Source organism: Narcine bancroftii, chromosome 8 (genome assembly GCF_036971445.1).
Source record: "Narcine bancroftii isolate sNarBan1 chromosome 8, sNarBan1.hap1, whole genome shotgun sequence".
Classification (NCBI taxonomy): domain Eukaryota; kingdom Metazoa; phylum Chordata; class Chondrichthyes; order Torpediniformes; family Narcinidae; genus Narcine; species Narcine bancroftii.
The window spans coordinates 82,842,997-82,860,446 of NC_091476.1; the positions used below are offsets into that span (position 1 = coordinate 82,842,997).

The window sequence follows — 17,450 nt, forward strand, 5'->3', positions numbered from 1 at the left end:
CTCTAATTTATAAATGCCAGCATTCCAAATGCCTTCTTCACTACCCTATCCACCTGAGATTCCAATTTAGGGAACTGTGTACCATTATTCCTAGATCTCTCTGTTCAATTGCATTCTTTAACGCTCTACCATTCACCATGTACATCCTATTTTGATTAGTCCTACCAAAATGTAGCATCTCACACTTGTCAGCATGAAACTCCATTTGCCAACTTTCAGCCCACTCTTCTAATTTGCCCAAAATTTCTCTCCAAGATTTGAAAACCTTCCTCACTATCCACAACGCCACCTATCTTAGTATTATTTGCATACTTACTAATCCAATTTACCAGCCCATTATCAAGATTATTAATTACCAAACAACAATGGACCGAGTACAGATCCTTGAGGCACACCACTAGCCATTGGCCTCCAACCTGACAAACAGTTATCCACCACCACTCTCTGGCATCTGCCATCCAGCCACTGTTGAATCCATTTTACTATTTCCATATTCACACCTAACAATTGAACATTCCTAATTAACCTTCCACGTAGGACCTTGTCAAAGGCCTTACTGAAGTCCATATAGACAAAATTCACCTCATCAATTTTCCTGGTAACCTCTTAAAAAAAATCAATAAGATTTGTCAAACATGACCACACACAAATCCATGTTGACAGTTCCTAATCATACCATGTCTATCCAGATAATTATATATACCATCTCTAAGAACATTTTTCATTAGTTTGCCCACCAGTCCTCCAGCACCATCCTCGTCGCTAATGACATTTTAAATAGTTCTGTCAGAGCCCCTGCTATTTCTACATTGACTTCCATCAAAGTCCAAAGGAATATCCTGTCAGGACCCAGAGACTTGACCACCTTCATATTTCTTAAAAGCTCGACAACTTCCTCCTCTTCAATCATCACAGTTTCCATAACTTCCCCACTTGTTTCCCTTACCTTACACAATTCATTATCTTTCTCCTTAGTAATTACTGAAGAAAGAGTTCCAAGTCTCCCTCATGTCTTTTGGTTCCACACAAAGCTGACCTCTCTGACTCTCTAAGGGACCAATTTTATCCCTCACTATCCTCTTGTTGTTAATATAAATGTAGAAACCATTTGGATTTACTTTCACCATATTTGCCAAAGTTACCTCATTTTTTTAGCTTTTCTAATTTATTTCTTCAGATCCTTTTTATATTCATTATATTCCTCGAGCACCTCATTTTCTCCATGCTACCTATATTTACTGTAGGCATCACTCTTTTTCTGACCAAGTTTCCAATTTCCCTGGAAAACCATGGCTCCCTCAATCTTTTAACCTTTCCTTTCAACCTAACAGGAACATAAAGATTTTGTACCCTCAAAATTTCATCGTTAAATGACCTCCATTTCTCCATTACATCCTTCCCATAAATCACCCCAATCTACTCCTTTAAAATCCTCTCTCATTGCCTCAAAGTTATCCTTTCTCCAATCAAAAATCTCAACCCCAGGTCCAGACCTATCTCTCCATAACTATTTTGAAACTTGTGGTATTATGACCACTGCTCCTGAAGACACAACTCTTAAACCTGACCTATCTCATTCCTTTACAGGAGAACCAACACTGCCTCTTCTCTAGTTGGTACTTTTATGTATTGCTACAAAAAATTTTCTTGCACACATTTTATAAACTCCAAACCATCCAGCCCTGTTACCTACCACATGAGTCTCCCAGTCTATTGTAATGGATAAATATTGGGAGTTTAGTTATTACTGAATTTTAACTCAGAATTAAAATTCCTTTAAAGAAAGGGAGGTTAAATATTGGGAAGAATTTGGTAAAATTATGAGTAGGTTACATACATACACCCATTTTAAAACAGATATTATTTGAAAGACTGAAGAATTCATACAAGAACATTGCAAAAACTATGGAAAATGCTATGCACATTTCACAAGTAGGTGCTAATTGAAATGATGTCATGAAATAAATAGTCCATTGTCTTGGAGGAGACAAACTGGCTGTTTGGAAGTACCTACAGAGTGCTCACAGAAAGGTCACACCTGGGTTTAGTTTATCTAAGACAACATATGGGAGCAGAAGAATAACTCCTGTTGTTTGCTGAAGAAGGAGGGGGTTTTTGCAAGCGAGTCAGATGGGCTTCCTGGCGGTTGGCCGTTGGAGAGAGAGAGAGAGAGAAGACAAGCTCAACAGGCTCTCTCAGCCAGTGTGTGTGTGACACTGAAGCAGCTGAACAGTGCAAGCCAGGAGAAGCTGGTTGGAAACAGAAAAGCTCCAGAGAGGCGGATGGCTGAAAGTGCTATTTATCTGATGTTTCTCTTGGAATAAGTGGAACAGAAAGGAACTCTGTGGTAACATGAAAGAAAGAGGTTACCATCTGGAGAACCCTGATGGGGCAAGTTTCATCAGTGAGACCTTGAGGTGACTAATGGTGGTACCTCAGTTGTGGAAATCTCTTTGCAAACCCTACAAGAATCTTCCTGAGCGGTAAACATTTACTTTGAGCACCAAAGCCTGGTGAACTTCATACATATTAAATTCTGTGCACAGTATAAGAATTGCCTGCAACCAGAGAACTTGGAAGAAGGAGAAGTGAGATTTAACTGTGAACCAAAGAATTTTTTTACATTTACACACACATCATACACGTGCGCTTAAAATTGGAAGGGGGTTAATTTGGGTTAGTTAAGTAAATAGAGATAAGTTAAAGTTTGATTTTGTTTTCATGTTTAAAGTTCATGAAAAACAACTTTTGTTTATGTAACTACTTGTCTTGGTGAATGTCTATTGCTGCTGGGCTTTGGGCTCAAAACACTGTTTCGAAAATTTAAATTTCCCACAATCACCACCCTGCGTTTACTGCACATATCAACAATCTCCTTACAAATTTGCTTCTCCAATTCTCGTTCCCCATTAGGTATTCTATAATACACTCCTATCAGCATTACTTTGCCTTTCCCATTCCTCAATTCCACCCAGATAGCCTCCCTAAATGAGCCTTCTAATCTATTCTGCCAAAGCACTGCAATAATTTTTTCTGACAAGCTCAGGAAGATTCTTGTAGGGTTTGCAGAGAAATTTCCACAACTGAGGTACCACCATTAAGTCACCTCAAGGTCTCACTGTTGAAACTTGCACCATCAGGGTTCTCCAGATGGTAACCTCCTTCTTTCATGTTACCACAGAGTTCCTTTCTGTTCCACTTATTCCAAGAGAAACATCAGATAAATAGCAACTCCACCTCTTGTCCCTCCCATTCTATCAAACCTGAAACAACGAAATCCAAGAGTATTTAAATGTTAATCACACCCCTCCTGCAACCACGTCTAATACCCAGAACATTCTATTTCCAAGTATCAATCGATGTTTTAAGCTCATTTATTTTTCTCACAATGCTCCAAGCTTTAAAATAAACATTAAGATCTTTTCCACCTCTAACTTTTTGCTTATCACTAAGTGTCAACAACCTTACTATCTTTTTCTTCCTTCTCCCCTACATATATTCTTACACTCTGGTTCCCCGCCCCCTTCTTACCTAGTTTAAATGCACCTGCCCCTTAGAAAATCTACCAGCAAGAATATTTGTGCCCCACCAGTTCAGATGCAAAATGGTCTAAATTTGACCGTCACAAATTCCACCAGAGTTGAGCAGTGACTGGAGGCTCATGCCAAGTCCTTGCACCATTCTGTGTTGATGTAAACGCACAGGCCACTGCCATGGACGTTACCACACAAAGCAGCATATCTGTCAGCCCAAAATAAGGCACATGGGTTGCTGCAGCAAGCAAGAATTTTTGTGCATTTGTATATTGAACTAAGGTATATGACATAATACATTATATTACATTTGCTATTTTCCAATTCCCTGGAATTATCCCAAAATCTAAATTAATAATTTAAAAAAACAATTTTGACAAATATTTTCACATTTTTTGATATTAGGGACAGTCCACTTGATTGTGTTTGAATTTTCAGAAGGCCTTCATTAAAATGCATTATAGTATGTGGAAACTGGTGAGCTCCATTAATTTCATGAACCATATTTGCAGCAAGTGTTAGTTTAAAGAGACTCATCAGAAAGCTGCAATCGAAGCTTTAGACATAATGCATCAGAAAGGGAAAAAAAATATTTGGACATTTTAAGTATTGAGGAATATATCTGGACAGAATATTTCTAAACCTGATCTGTGGCATTGAAGATAACAAGCTACTGTATAGTAGCACAAAAAGCAGGAGAGTGGAATGGTAAAAGAGGAACTTTACAGCAAAAGTCCAATCTCTCCCAGCCATGAGCATTAAGTGACAGTTGTTTGATTTGATCCCCATTTTCTAACCATTAAGTGGTACGGTTGGCATGGCGGTTAGTGCAATGTCTTTACAGCGTCAGCGATCAAGACCAGGGTTCAAATCCCACACTGTCTGCAAAGCATTTGTACATTCTCCCTGTGTCCGCGTGGGTTTTCCCTGGAGGCTCCGGGTTTCCTCCCACCGTTTGAAATGTACCAGGGATAAAGGTTAATTGGGTGTAAATTGGGCAACACACCCTTGTGGGCTGAAAGGGCCTGTTACCATGCAGAATGTTTAAATTTTAAAATTTTACTTTAAATAAAAAATGTAAAATTTAAGAAATTAAATTTAAAAACATTGACTCAGGGAAGCACTCCAGATCCCCTTCTTCCAAAACCTTTTCACTCCCCTTCTCCTCCACACAATCTCCCTCTATCCTCACTCTCAAAGACTTCTGCACTATTCAAAAAACAATTCTATTGCTCCAAATTGCAGTTAACATTTTTAAAAAAAGTATTTATTTCAATGAATCGCTCCAATAATGAAACGTTGGTATTATATTGACATTACCAAGTAATACAAATTTAAATTTAGCTTTTACATATAATTCAAGGGAATGGGGATTTTGCAACTCAACAAGCATTTAACCGCCCATCCTTAATCATCGTTCAGAAGGTGGTGAGCTGCCTCCTTGAACTGCTGCCGTCCTTGAGGTGCAAGAATAACCATAATGCTGTTCAGGAGAGAGTTCCAGGATTTGAACCAGTGGCATTGAGAAAACAGTGATACATTTCCATGTTAGAATGCGATGTGCTCTGAATGACCACTTGAGGCAGTGATGTTCTCATGCTTTAGCTGCTTTTGTTCTTATTGGTGGAAGATGTGGAAGGTGATGTCCAAGGAGTCTTAATGAGTTACACCCTGTAAATGGTACAAACTGCTGCTCATGTGTGTCAGTTATACAGCAAGTGAATGCTAAGTATGGTGTTGAGCTTCTGGGAATTTTTTTTTAAACTTATACAGCGCTCCCCAAAATTTGATCAATTAACCTAAATCTGTACGCTTTTGGAATGTGGGAGGCAACTAGAGCACCTGGAGAAAACCCACACCGACACAGGAAGACGCAAACTCATTGCAGTCAACGGCGGATTAGAACCCAGGTCGCTGGCATTGGAATAGCGTTGTGTTAACCACTACATAAACTGTGCTGTCAAAGATTGGCTGTTCCTGTAGTTGATGAGATTCAAAATTGCATGAGAAGACACCAATGGATTTCCAGTCCATTGCCTTAACTACTTGCCCACAACTCTCGTCCCTGAAGATGCTCTCGTCCCTGAAGATGCTCTCGTCCCTGAAGATGCTCTCGTCCCTGAAGATGCTCTCGTCCCTGAAGATGCTCTCGTCCCTGAAGATGCTCTCGTCCCTGAAGATGCTCTCGTCCCTGAAGATGCTCTCGTCCCTGAAGATGCTCTCGTCCCTGAAGATGCTCTCGTCCCTGAAGATGCTCTCGTCCCTGAAGATGCTCTCGTCCCTGAAGATGCTCTCGTCCCTGAAGATGCTCTCGTCCCTGAAGATGCTCTCGTCCCTGAAGATGCTCTCGTCCCTGAAGATGCTCTCGTCCCTGAAGATGCTCTCGTCCCTGAAGATGCTCTCGTCCCTGAAGATGCTCTCGTCCCTGAAGATGCTCTCGTCCCTGAAGATGCTCTCGTCCCTGAAGATGCTCTCGTCCCTGAAGATGCTCTCGTCCCTGAAGATGCTCTCGTCCCTGAAGATGCTCTCGTCCCTGAAGATGCTCTCGTCCCTGAAGATGCTCTCGTCCCTGAAGATGCTCTCGTCCCTGAAGATGCTCTCGTCCCTGAAGATGCTCTCGTCCCTGAAGATGCTCTCGTCCCTGAAGATGCTCTCGTCCCTGAAGATGCTCTCGTCCCTGAAGATGCTCTCGTCCCTGAAGATGCTCTCGTCCCTGAAGATGCTCTCGTCCCTGAAGATGCTCTCGTCCCTGAAGATGCTCTCGTCCCTGAAGATGCTCTCGTCCCTGAAGATGCTCTCGTCCCTGAAGATGCTCTCGTCCCTGAAGATGCTCTCGTCCCTGAAGATGCTCTCGTCCCTGAAGATGCTCTCGTCCCTGAAGATGCTCTCGTCCCTGAAGATGCTCTCGTCCCTGAAGATGCTCTCGTCCCTGAAGATGCTCTCGTCCCTGAAGATGCTCTCGTCCCTGAAGATGCTCTCGTCCCTGAAGATGCTCTCGTCCCTGAAGATGCTCTCGTCCCTGAAGATGCTCTCGTCCCTGAAGATGCTCTCGTCCCTGAAGATGCTCTCGTCCCTGAAGATGCTCTCGTCCCTGAAGATGCTCTCGTCCCTGAAGATGCTCTCGTCCCTGAAGATGCTCTCGTCCCTGAAGATGCTCTCGTCCCTGAAGATGCTCTCGTCCCTGAAGATGCTCTCGTCCCTGAAGATGCTCTCGTCCCTGAAGATGCTCTCGTCCCTGAAGATGCTCTCGTCCCTGAAGATGCTCTCGTCCCTGAAGATGCTCTCGTCCCTGAAGATGCTCTCGTCCCTGAAGATGCTCTCGTCCCTGAAGATGCTCTCGTCCCTGAAGATGCTCTCGTCCCTGAAGATGCTCTCGTCCCTGAAGATGCTCTCGTCCCTGAAGATGCTCTCGTCCCTGAAGATGCTCTCGTCCCTGAAGATGCTCTCGTCCCTGAAGATGCTCTCGTCCCTGAAGATGCTCTCGTCCCTGAAGATGCTCTCGTCCCTGAAGATGCTCTCGTCCCTGAAGATGCTCTCGTCCCTGAAGATGCTCTCGTCCCTGAAGATGCTCTCGTCCCTGAAGATGCTCTCGTCCCTGAAGATGCTCTCGTCCCTGAAGATGCTCTCGTCCCTGAAGATGCTCTCGTCCCTGAAGATGCTCTCGTCCCTGAAGATGCTCTCGTCCCTGAAGATGCTCTCGTCCCTGAAGATGCTCTCGTCCCTGAAGATGCTCTCGTCCCTGAAGATGCTCTCGTCCCTGAAGATGCTCTCGTCCCTGAAGATGCTCTCGTCCCTGAAGATGCTCTCGTCCCTGAAGATGCTCTCGTCCCTGAAGATGCTCTCGTCCCTGAAGATGCTCTCGTCCCTGAAGATGCTCTCGTCCCTGAAGATGCTCTCGTCCCTGAAGATGCTCTCGTCCCTGAAGATGCTCTCGTCCCTGAAGATGCTCTCGTCCCTGAAGATGCTCTCGTCCCTGAAGATGCTCTCGTCCCTGAAGATGCTCTCGTCCCTGAAGATGCTCTCGTCCCTGAAGATGCTCTCGTCCCTGAAGATGCTCTCGTCCCTGAAGATGCTCTCGTCCCTGAAGATGCTCTCGTCCCTGAAGATGCTCTCGTCCCTGAAGATGCTCTCGTCCCTGAAGATGCTCTCGTCCCTGAAGATGCTCTCGTCCCTGAAGATGCTCTCGTCCCTGAAGATGCTCTCGTCCCTGAAGATGCTCTCGTCCCTGAAGATGCTCTCGTCCCTGAAGATGCTCTCGTCCCTGAAGATGCTCTCGTCCCTGAAGATGCTCTCGTCCCTGAAGATGCTCTCGTCCCTGAAGATGCTCTCGTCCCTGAAGATGCTCTCGTCCCTGAAGATGCTCTCGTCCCTGAAGATGCTCTCGTCCCTGAAGATGCTCTCGTCCCTGAAGATGCTCTCGTCCCTGAAGATGCTCTCGTCCCTGAAGATGCTCTCGTCCCTGAAGATGCTCTCGTCCCTGAAGATGCTCTCGTCCCTGAAGATGCTCTCGTCCCTGAAGATGCTCTCGTCCCTGAAGATGCTCTCGTCCCTGAAGATGCTCTCGTCCCTGAAGATGCTCTCGTCCCTGAAGATGCTCTCGTCCCTGAAGATGCTCTCGTCCCTGAAGATGCTCTCGTCCCTGAAGATGCTCTCGTCCAGCAAATGGAGAATGTTCCATTACACCTACCTTGTGCCTTGTAGATGGTGGGCAGGCTTTGGGGAGTTGGGAGGCAAGCAACTTACCAAAGGATTCCTAAACTCTGATCCGCTCTTTTAGCTAGTTAGTGTGCATTTCTACACCACTTCAGTTTCTGATCAATGGTAACCCTCGGGTACTGTCTTGGGTAAACTTATACCTCTCATTTTGTTCGTTTTAGATTGGTCACAATGTTTGAGCTACCGAAAGAAAATAGACGAACACACCAAGAGCAGTTCAGTTTATACAACTGTTTATTACTAAATCTAAAGCTGATTTCAAACTACAATATGCAAGCCCTTCCCAACTATACTTATCAACGCCTGGACTGGTCCCAACTGCCGAAGCGAGGCAATGACTGTACACTTGTAGTAAGTTGTCAGGGCGCCGGTAGCAGCTTCTCCACCTCCCCCAACCGGGACGTTGGCTGGACTCTAGTTCTTCTTGCTGAGAGATGTTGCCACCTCTCGGAGAGTCTCAAACTTCAGCAGTGGGACCATCGCTTATATTACCCAAAAACTGCTTACCCAAGCACCTATTCCCAGCACAGCAAGAAAGATAAGCGAGCAAGCTAGCATGCTAGGCTTCTATCGAATAACATAATTTTCAGCTTATCACTTTGAATACAATGGTTTATTTTGCATCAAGGCTAGGCCTATGACAGTCTGTGACCAAAACAAGCAGGAAATGAAATGAAACAGTGGTGTTGTCATGTCACATGATGTCAGAGAAGCCTAAATGAAGAGGCAGACATTTTAAAACCAGGAGGAGAAATTGACCCTCATGTAAAAGACAGGGGTAAAACAAGTCTCTGGAGAGAGAATGAGATGCTGTTCTGTATTGTATTGCACTTATCACAGGAAATACACAAAATCAGTGCCATAAAGAGTCACTTTATTGTCTCTTTGAATAAGGTCAGTTTTGGAATTGAAAATAGAGTAACCAGGAAAGGTACTGTTGTGTATTACTCCTGGAAAAGAGGGAAGCAAAATAAGTGGCTTTAAAATAAGAAAGACCACTTCTAACTATCTCTTTAAGACAAAGAGGGCAGATTCATCATTTGGAACACAAATACCAAAATCTTCAAGCAAGAGAGAACACTTGTGTAAAGAATATCTCTCAAAGACAACTCATGAAAAGACTCGCAAGTTTCAAAAAATCTGAAGATATCATGTTTAAAAGTGCTTCATAATTGCTTCTGAACTGTGATTTAAAATGATCCTCAAGTTCCACAAGATGTTTGAAACTGGTCTTTAAACTTGACTTTCAGGATCAAGCTTATATTGTTTAGAATTTAATCACATACACATTTGCACATAGTGGGGTTTAAATTAGCGTTAAGAGATAAGTAAGAAATGTTCTGTTATTATGGTTTAATAAAAACTGTTGTTTTGAATTTACCACAGTCTGGTGAATTCTCCATTGCTGTTCCTTTGATAGTACTAATAAGGTTTTATTAGTCCACAAAACTACGTACAAGCATAACATACTGTAGGATCCAATTTGCTGGAAGATCACTAGATCAGTAATCTTTAGCCAAGATGTGTCTGCATCAAATTTATAGCATGGTGTTTTTTGTCTCAAACTACTATTTCACAATCGAGGAAATAAGGTGCAAAAACTCAACACCTTTCAAGCTTTGACTGAAAGAATGGGAAACTCATCGGTTTGCACAAAACAATATCATTGACCATCACCAGTCCAAAGTCAATGTGTTTCCCAGTCATGCATAAAGAACATTAATTACTGAAGTCAACTCATGTTCAACAAATAGTTCGTTGAAGATAATTTCCTAAAATCAGCACTCTGATAATGATGAACAGCAACAGTATCCAAGAGTGCTTTATTAATCTTATGCAGCAGTATGAAATCTAAGTGATCAGATCACAAATCTTGCCCGAAGGTGAAAAGAATTGTGTCGAACACCTTTGATATTTTTGATAAGCACATGCTTTTTGTCGGACTTTATATTTTACATTTAAAAATGGCAGAATAGTTCAGCACATGACTGAATCCAAATCTTTTAATGTTTTTGAAATAGGAAATGGGGTATATGATATACCTGCATCAGATGATCTGATCGTTGAAAATCAATGATGCAGATAATACATATTCCGAGCTACGTAGCAGAATTGCATTTCTCCAAAACAAGCTTTCGAAAGTTAATTCTTCTGGCAGATCGCTTTCAGCTCCAAATTCCATCATCTGCCCACTCTGGCACTGTCAAACCCCTCCTCCCCCCCCACCCCCAAGTTCCTCCAGCAGATACTTTTTTTGCTACACATTAGTCATCTTAGGCATGGTGAGATAAAAACAAGTCTTCAGCAAAGCACGTTAAAATTGCCAGCTAAGAGGATATGCATTACATGCTGCAGCATTGAAAATAAGCAGTTGAGTCAAACAGCATGTGTAATATGGGATAGACATAATATTTTTTGGAACAAGTTAGCTGAATGCCTACCCTTTTCTCCCCCTTATGAATGACTCAAAAATAGTGTATCAAATTACCGCAAAATAGTAAACCCATATATATTACATTACTTTTTTTCTAATCACATCAGTCAACAACCACAGTCTTTTTACCTTAATTTCTGTGTCATGTAATCTTGTATTTTGACATTCCTTCCTCAATATTGATTCTGAGAATTAACTCCCATGCAGTTTCATCTGCTCCACACAAATTCATTACCCACCGACAATGAAAAGCAACATTTCCTCACAAACTGCAGATGACAAGTAGGATTCCTTCAGTTTGTACTGTTTCAAGCAAATGGTTAAACTCGAAACACATCTGAATATTTCAATCACCACTGGAATCAAAAACATATTCTCCTTCCTCATCTTGAGTTCTGTGGCTGAAAACAATCACTAGCTTTACATTTCTTAAACCAGAACACAAACTATTTGGTACATCAGGTCCAAGCCATCTCTCAAGAGGACATTCTCATTCCTTCTCTCCTTCCCTGCAATGTATTCACTTACACAGGCAAATTAACAACCCCCCCCATCCTTCCCCTTGATTTCCTCTGCTACAAATTAGTAATTTAGAACAATTAAACAACCAATGCATCATTGCTTTGAGGGAGCAAACATGTGCCTCCAAAAGAAATCCATGCAGTTTTCTAGGGAACATGCAAACTCTGCTCAGGCAGCAGATAAGGTCAGGATTGATTGCGGATCCCTTGCATTGTTTGGCAGCAGAACTAACTCTCCAATACCTTGCCATCCTTTGAGCTTCCATTCGTTTTTTTTTGATACAAGCTCTCCAAGTATAATTTGGGATTACAAGTTTAATCATCATTGCAACAGCAACTTTTACATTTGTTATTAAGATTTAAATAAACAGAAATCACCCTTCTTTTAATTTGTACCAATTATCTGCAAAAAATCCATTCAAAAATACATTTTATTGCAACCAGAAAAATGCATTGGTCCTTCCTCTGATCTATGTGATGCCCAATCCAAAATATTTCTGGACATTTAATATTGTGCATGATTAATAGCCTGGACAAAGAATAAATGAGGAATCAAAGAGGCACCTTCTGCCACAACACAGATCAAGAATATACAGTCCAACAACATAATAGCAAATCACTGCAGATTTTTTAAATTAAAAAAGTTAAAGCCACAAGCAAAGGAAAATATTTCAGGGCTGCTTCCAGAAATACTGAACCCATTCTAATAAATGGAAAATGCAATGTAAAGACCTTCTTCAGGAGCATGGAGTCTTGTCATCTATCCCTGTAATCCCAAGAAACCCCTTCTTCATTCTGGGAGAGGATAAGTGCTACCTAAGGACCATTAGCTCGCCATAGTCCACATTTTAATGTCAGCCCATCTTTCCAGTGGCTCAGGGACCATCCAGTGCTGCAATCCAGCAACTGGTCAGATGATAGGCATTCTCAGCCTGTGAGCACTGCCATCAAACAGGCCCACACCTTCCAGCACTCTCCTGTCTCCCATTTATCTTACCCTGACAAAGATGAACATCTCTTTGCCAGCACCTTTCTTCCCAATCTCATTTCATTTAACCCTTCCCTCAGAACACTACATGCTCCTCTTCTTGCTCCCTTCTCTTAATTCTCCTCACGCTTGACACCAGAAAAAGAAAACTGCACATCATACCCATCTCTTCACAAAAATGCACAGAAGAAACCATCATCTTCTCCTGCAACCTCCACCGGAGTTCAAGGGTACTGTTTCACCATCTCCCACCTTTGACTGCCTTCGCCCCCCAACCTTCCCCCCCCCCCCCCACCCCCACCCCCGCTCACCCCCAACGCACATGATCCCTCAGTGGCAAACTCAGTCCACTCCCATTCTCAACCCAATCGCCGCCCGCCTGAGGGTCTCTCCCACCCCCCACATCGCCGCCCGCCTGAGGGTCTCTCCCCCCCCCCCTCACATCGCCACCCGCATGAGGGTCGCCCCTCCCCATCGCCACCCGCATGACGGTCTCTCCCCCCAGCCCCATCACCACCCGCCTGAGGGTCTCTCACTCCCCCGCCCACCGATCCACAGACCCCTCCGTCCGTCCCCGACCATGCCTGGCCCAGCCCAGTGCGCTCCGCAGCATTCCCGGCCCCGTCGCCGGGCGGCCGGCCTGTCCCAGTCGGGTCGGGTGGATCGGCGCCCATCGAAGCCAGGCTGGATGGGTTGGAGTCTCCTCACCTCGATGTAGGCGGCTGGTGCGGGCGCGGCCACCAGCAGCAGGCGGGCGACGAGGGCGATGCCGGCTCCGGTTGCCATGGCCGATCTTCAGCCTCCCAGCACCGAGAGAGCGTCGTCACCAACTGCGCGCCCCCAATCCACGACCCCGACGTGCGCGCTCACGAACGGCAAGCTCGACGCCTGCGCGTTCACGACCATTGGCCGGCAAGTGCGTGAGGTATCCCTGCTGCTCAGCGCGAGGAGGTGGGTGGGGTGAAACCGTGGCCCCGCCCCCTCACCCCACCCCATCACCAACACCCCATCTCCAGCCGCCCCATCTCCACTCACCCCACCCCATCTCGCCCCACCCCCACACCCTACCCCATCTCCCCTCGCCCCAACCCATCTCCAGCCGACCCCTCACCTCACCCCATCTCACTCCGCCCCCTCACCCTACCCCATTTCCCACCACACCCTCGCCCCGCACCCCACCTCATCTCACCTCACCCCATCTCCCACCGTCCCCTCACCCCACACTCCACCACATCCCTCCCCACCCCATCTCCTCTCTCCCCACCCCATCTATCCTCACCCCATCCCATCTACCCCGCCCCCTCACACCACACCATCTCCCCTCACCCCATCCCATCTCCCCTCACCCCATCCCATCTCCCCTCACCCCATCCCATCTCCCCTCACCCCTGACCCCATCCCATCTCCTCCCATCCTCTCACCCTGCCCCATCTCCCCTCACCCCATCCCATCTCCCCCCGCCCCATCTCCCCTCACCTTACCGGATCTCCACCCACCCCCGCCCCATCTCCCCTCACCATCTCATCTCCCCACACAACTCACCCCACCCCATTTCCCCTCACCCCATTCCATCTCCAGTCATCTCGCCCCATCTCCTGCCATCCCCTGACCCCACCCCATCTCCCCTCACTCCTTCACCGCATCCCATTCCCCCCTCACGCTACCCCATCTCCCCTCACCTTACCGCATCTCCACCCACCCCCACCCCATTTCCCCCACCCCATCCCATCTCCCCGCCCCCTCACCGCACCCCATCTCCACCCACCCCCACCCCATTTCCCCCCACCCCATTTCCCCCCACCCCATTTCCCCCCACCCCATTTCCCCCCACCCCATTTCCCCTCACCCCATTCCATCTCCCGCCATCCCCTCACCCCATCCCATCTCCCCTCACTCCTTCACTCCATCCCATTCCCCCCTCACCCTACCCCATCTCCCCTCACCTTACCACATCTCCACCCACCCCCACCCAATCTCCCCATCCCATCTCCCCGCCCCCTCACCTCACCCCATCTCCCCTCACCCCACCCCATCTCCACCCACCCCCACCCCATTTCCCCTCACCCCATCCCATCTCCCGTCACCCCACCCCATCTTCCCTCATTCCCTCAACCAATCCAATCTTCCATCTCCCCTCATTCCCTCACCCCGCCCAATCTTCCATCTCCCCTCATTCCCTCACCCCGCCCAATCTTCCCTCATCCCATCCCATCTCCTGACATTCCCTCAACCCACTCCATCTCCCCTCTCTGCTTCACCATCCCATTCCCCCCTCACCCCATCCCATCTCACCCCACCCCCTCATCTTCTCCTGCCCTCTTATCTCCTCGCCCCCTCATTTCTACCCCACCCCCTCCATTCCTGGCCCCTCATCCCTCTCTGACCCCCTCCATTCCTGCCCCCTCATCCCTCCACCCCACCTACCCCACCCTTTCCATTACTACTACTTCATCTCTCCCCACCCCATCTCCCTCCTCCTCCTCCACTTCTGCCCCCGTCATCTCAACCGCCTCATCTCTCCCCCATCTCCATCCATTCTTGCCCCCTCCCTATCCCTGCCCTATAATCTCTCCCCATCTTCCTTTCCATTCTTGCCCCTCATCCAGGCGAGGGGAAATATATAATGTTAAAGACCAAGATAATAGTCCTGGGTAACCAAACGAATTATGATCAGAATCTGTTGAACAGAAATGATAAATTGAATTGACCTGTTTATTATTAACTGTGACATTAGTACAACATCTAGGGCAAGAATAAAAACATTGTGATACAATAAAACAAAAATGCAGGGTATAGTGTCACAAAACAAAATTGCAAGGTCTTGTACTGAAGAGGAAAGGCATCATTAAACGGTGCAGAACATTAACTTTTTCAAGAGTCCGATTGCAGAAGGAATGACACTGGAGCTTGAAGCTGGAGGTGTGTGTTTTCAAACGTGTATTTTCTTCCCAAGGGGAGGAGAGAGGGAGGAAGAGAATGTGAGTTTTGTGGGATGTTGGCTACTTACAGAGGCAGCGACAGGTCATGGAGGGAGGTTGGCTGGCAATGATGCATTCCTTAAGCGGTGTTCACAACATTCAAACCAAGCTGTGATATTTTCCATGCCACATCAATAAAATTGTATTACACATAGCATTAGACACAAATCAGTCAGCAAATCATGATACAATTGAAGTAAATGGTATAATTTATCAGCTTAGACATTCACAAAGCATGGTTGCAGGTTATTTCTGCCCATGTGCCAGTGCTGCCCTATTTACACACAATTAACCTACAACCCTGATACATTTCGAATGGTGGGAGGAAAATGGAGCCCAGGGTAAAACCCTCAAAGATATGGGGAGAACATATAAACTCCTGACAGACCATGTGCAATTTGAACCCCACACCCAATTGCTGGCACTATGACAGCATTGTGCTAACCGCTACGCCAACCTTGCTGCCCAAGTGACTAATGTTAAGAAAACTGTTGAGAGTTTAAAGTGGCGTCAAGACCATCGGTCCCTCATGTTACAAAGTGTGATTAAAGGGAAAGCCCAGCAGGCTTACTCTGCCCTTACAATCCAACAAGCTGCTGCTTATGAGACTGTAAAGCAAGCTGTGCTTCAGGCTTATGAATTGACTCCAGAAGCTCATAGACAAAAACTCAGGAATTTGAGAAAATAGGTGAACCAGTTTTATATCGATTTTGCATATGATGAAGCTGTGTGCTTTGACCGATGGTGAACATCAAAAAATATAAATGGTGCTTATAACAGACTGAGAGACCTTGGTATGGTTGAGGAAATTCAAAGATACTTTCCTAACGACTTAGAAGTGTATTTAGATGAAAAGGGAATTTTTAAAATGTTTTATTTTTGATTTTCCAAGACTTGCAGAAATCCAGAAAAACAATACAATTTTTCTCAACAATGATATATTTTTAATCATTTATATGAATTAAATTATTTACCTTTATTTATAAAATTAAGAATGATTTAAATCAATGGAAAGATTTACCGATAACATTAATAGGTAGAGTTAATTATATTATAATGAATATCTTTCCTAGATTACAACATATTTTTCAGTCTATTCCTTGTAAAGTTCCTCACAAATTTTTTTAAGATTTGAATTTTATAGTTAGGAAGATTTTATGGAAAGATAAAATGCCTTGACAAAAATTCAGAATTTTCAAAATTATTATAAGTTGGCACAATTAATTAATGGAATATTTGATTTGGAAAGTTGATTGGTATGGGCAGATATTGAATTAAATTGAATTAATGAGAATAAGAGGGATAAATGTGTATATAAATGGAATTTGAAGTTGTTATGTAAATATAATTCACCAGTTTTGATCCATTTGATGGAAATATGGAATAAGATAAATGAAGAGATGTGGTAAAGTTTCTATGAAGACACCTTTGCATCAGAATAAAATTTTTTCTTTTACAATTAATAATCAACTTTTGAAAATATGGGATCAAAAAAGAATTAAATTTGTATAAGATTGTTATGAAACAGGTTATTTTATTAGTTTTTAAAGAATGAAGGAAAAAATATGAAATACCATTTAAATACTCTTTTTTTGTTATCAAGTTAGAGCTTTGTTAATGGACCAATTTGGGAATACTATGAGGTTGCCCAGACAGACTAGTTTTGAAATTTTAATTACAGATGGTAGGAAAAAAAGATTTATATCAGAAATGCATGCATTCTTTGGCTTGGCTTCGTGGACGAAGATTTATGGAGAGGTATGTCCACGTTTGCTGCAGGCTCGTTGGTGACTGACAAGTCCGATGCGGGACAGGCAGGCATGGTTGCAGCGGTTGCAAGGGAAAATTGGTTGGTTGGGGTTGGGTGTTGGGTTTTTCCTCCTTTTTATATCAGAAATGCATGCATTATTACAGAACAAAATGTTTAAGCCAGATTAAAATGGGAAAAAGATTTAGGAATACAAATTACTCAGGAGGAATGGAGAAATTTGTGAAAAGATAGTATGACAAATTAGTAAATTAGATTAATTCATTATAATTTTATACATCAATTATATTTAATCCTGAGAAATTAATGAGATATAATTTACTTTTTATGGATTTATGTTTTAGATGCCAGAAAGTAAAAGGAACATTTTTACATTCAACATGGCTCTGTGAAAAGGTGAAACTCTTTTGGATGCGGTTTAAGGAACTTTTACAACATATTTTTAAAGTTAAATTCCCAATGGATCCATCAATATTTTTGCTAAGTAATATTAAAAAGATCTGTTTGGAATT

General features: G+C 44.2%; 1 protein-coding gene across 2 annotated transcripts in view; it reads right to left on the reverse strand.

Moving 5' to 3' along the window:
* aplp2 (amyloid beta (A4) precursor-like protein 2) overlaps window positions 1–13,046 on the reverse strand; it is a 189,930-nt gene extending 176,884 nt beyond the window's left edge. Inside the window, exon 1 of one of the 2 annotated variants that reach the window (XM_069894362.1) lies at window positions 12,901–13,041. In XM_069894362.1, coding sequence (XP_069750463.1) covers window positions 12,901–12,978 — 78 coding nt within the window. In that variant the 5' untranslated portion in view covers window positions 12,979–13,041. Of the gene's footprint in view, window positions 1–12,900 lie in introns of both variants that reach the window. The other variant, XM_069894363.1, reaches the window with a different exon arrangement.
* Between the last annotated feature and the right edge of the window lie 4,404 nt (window positions 13,047–17,450).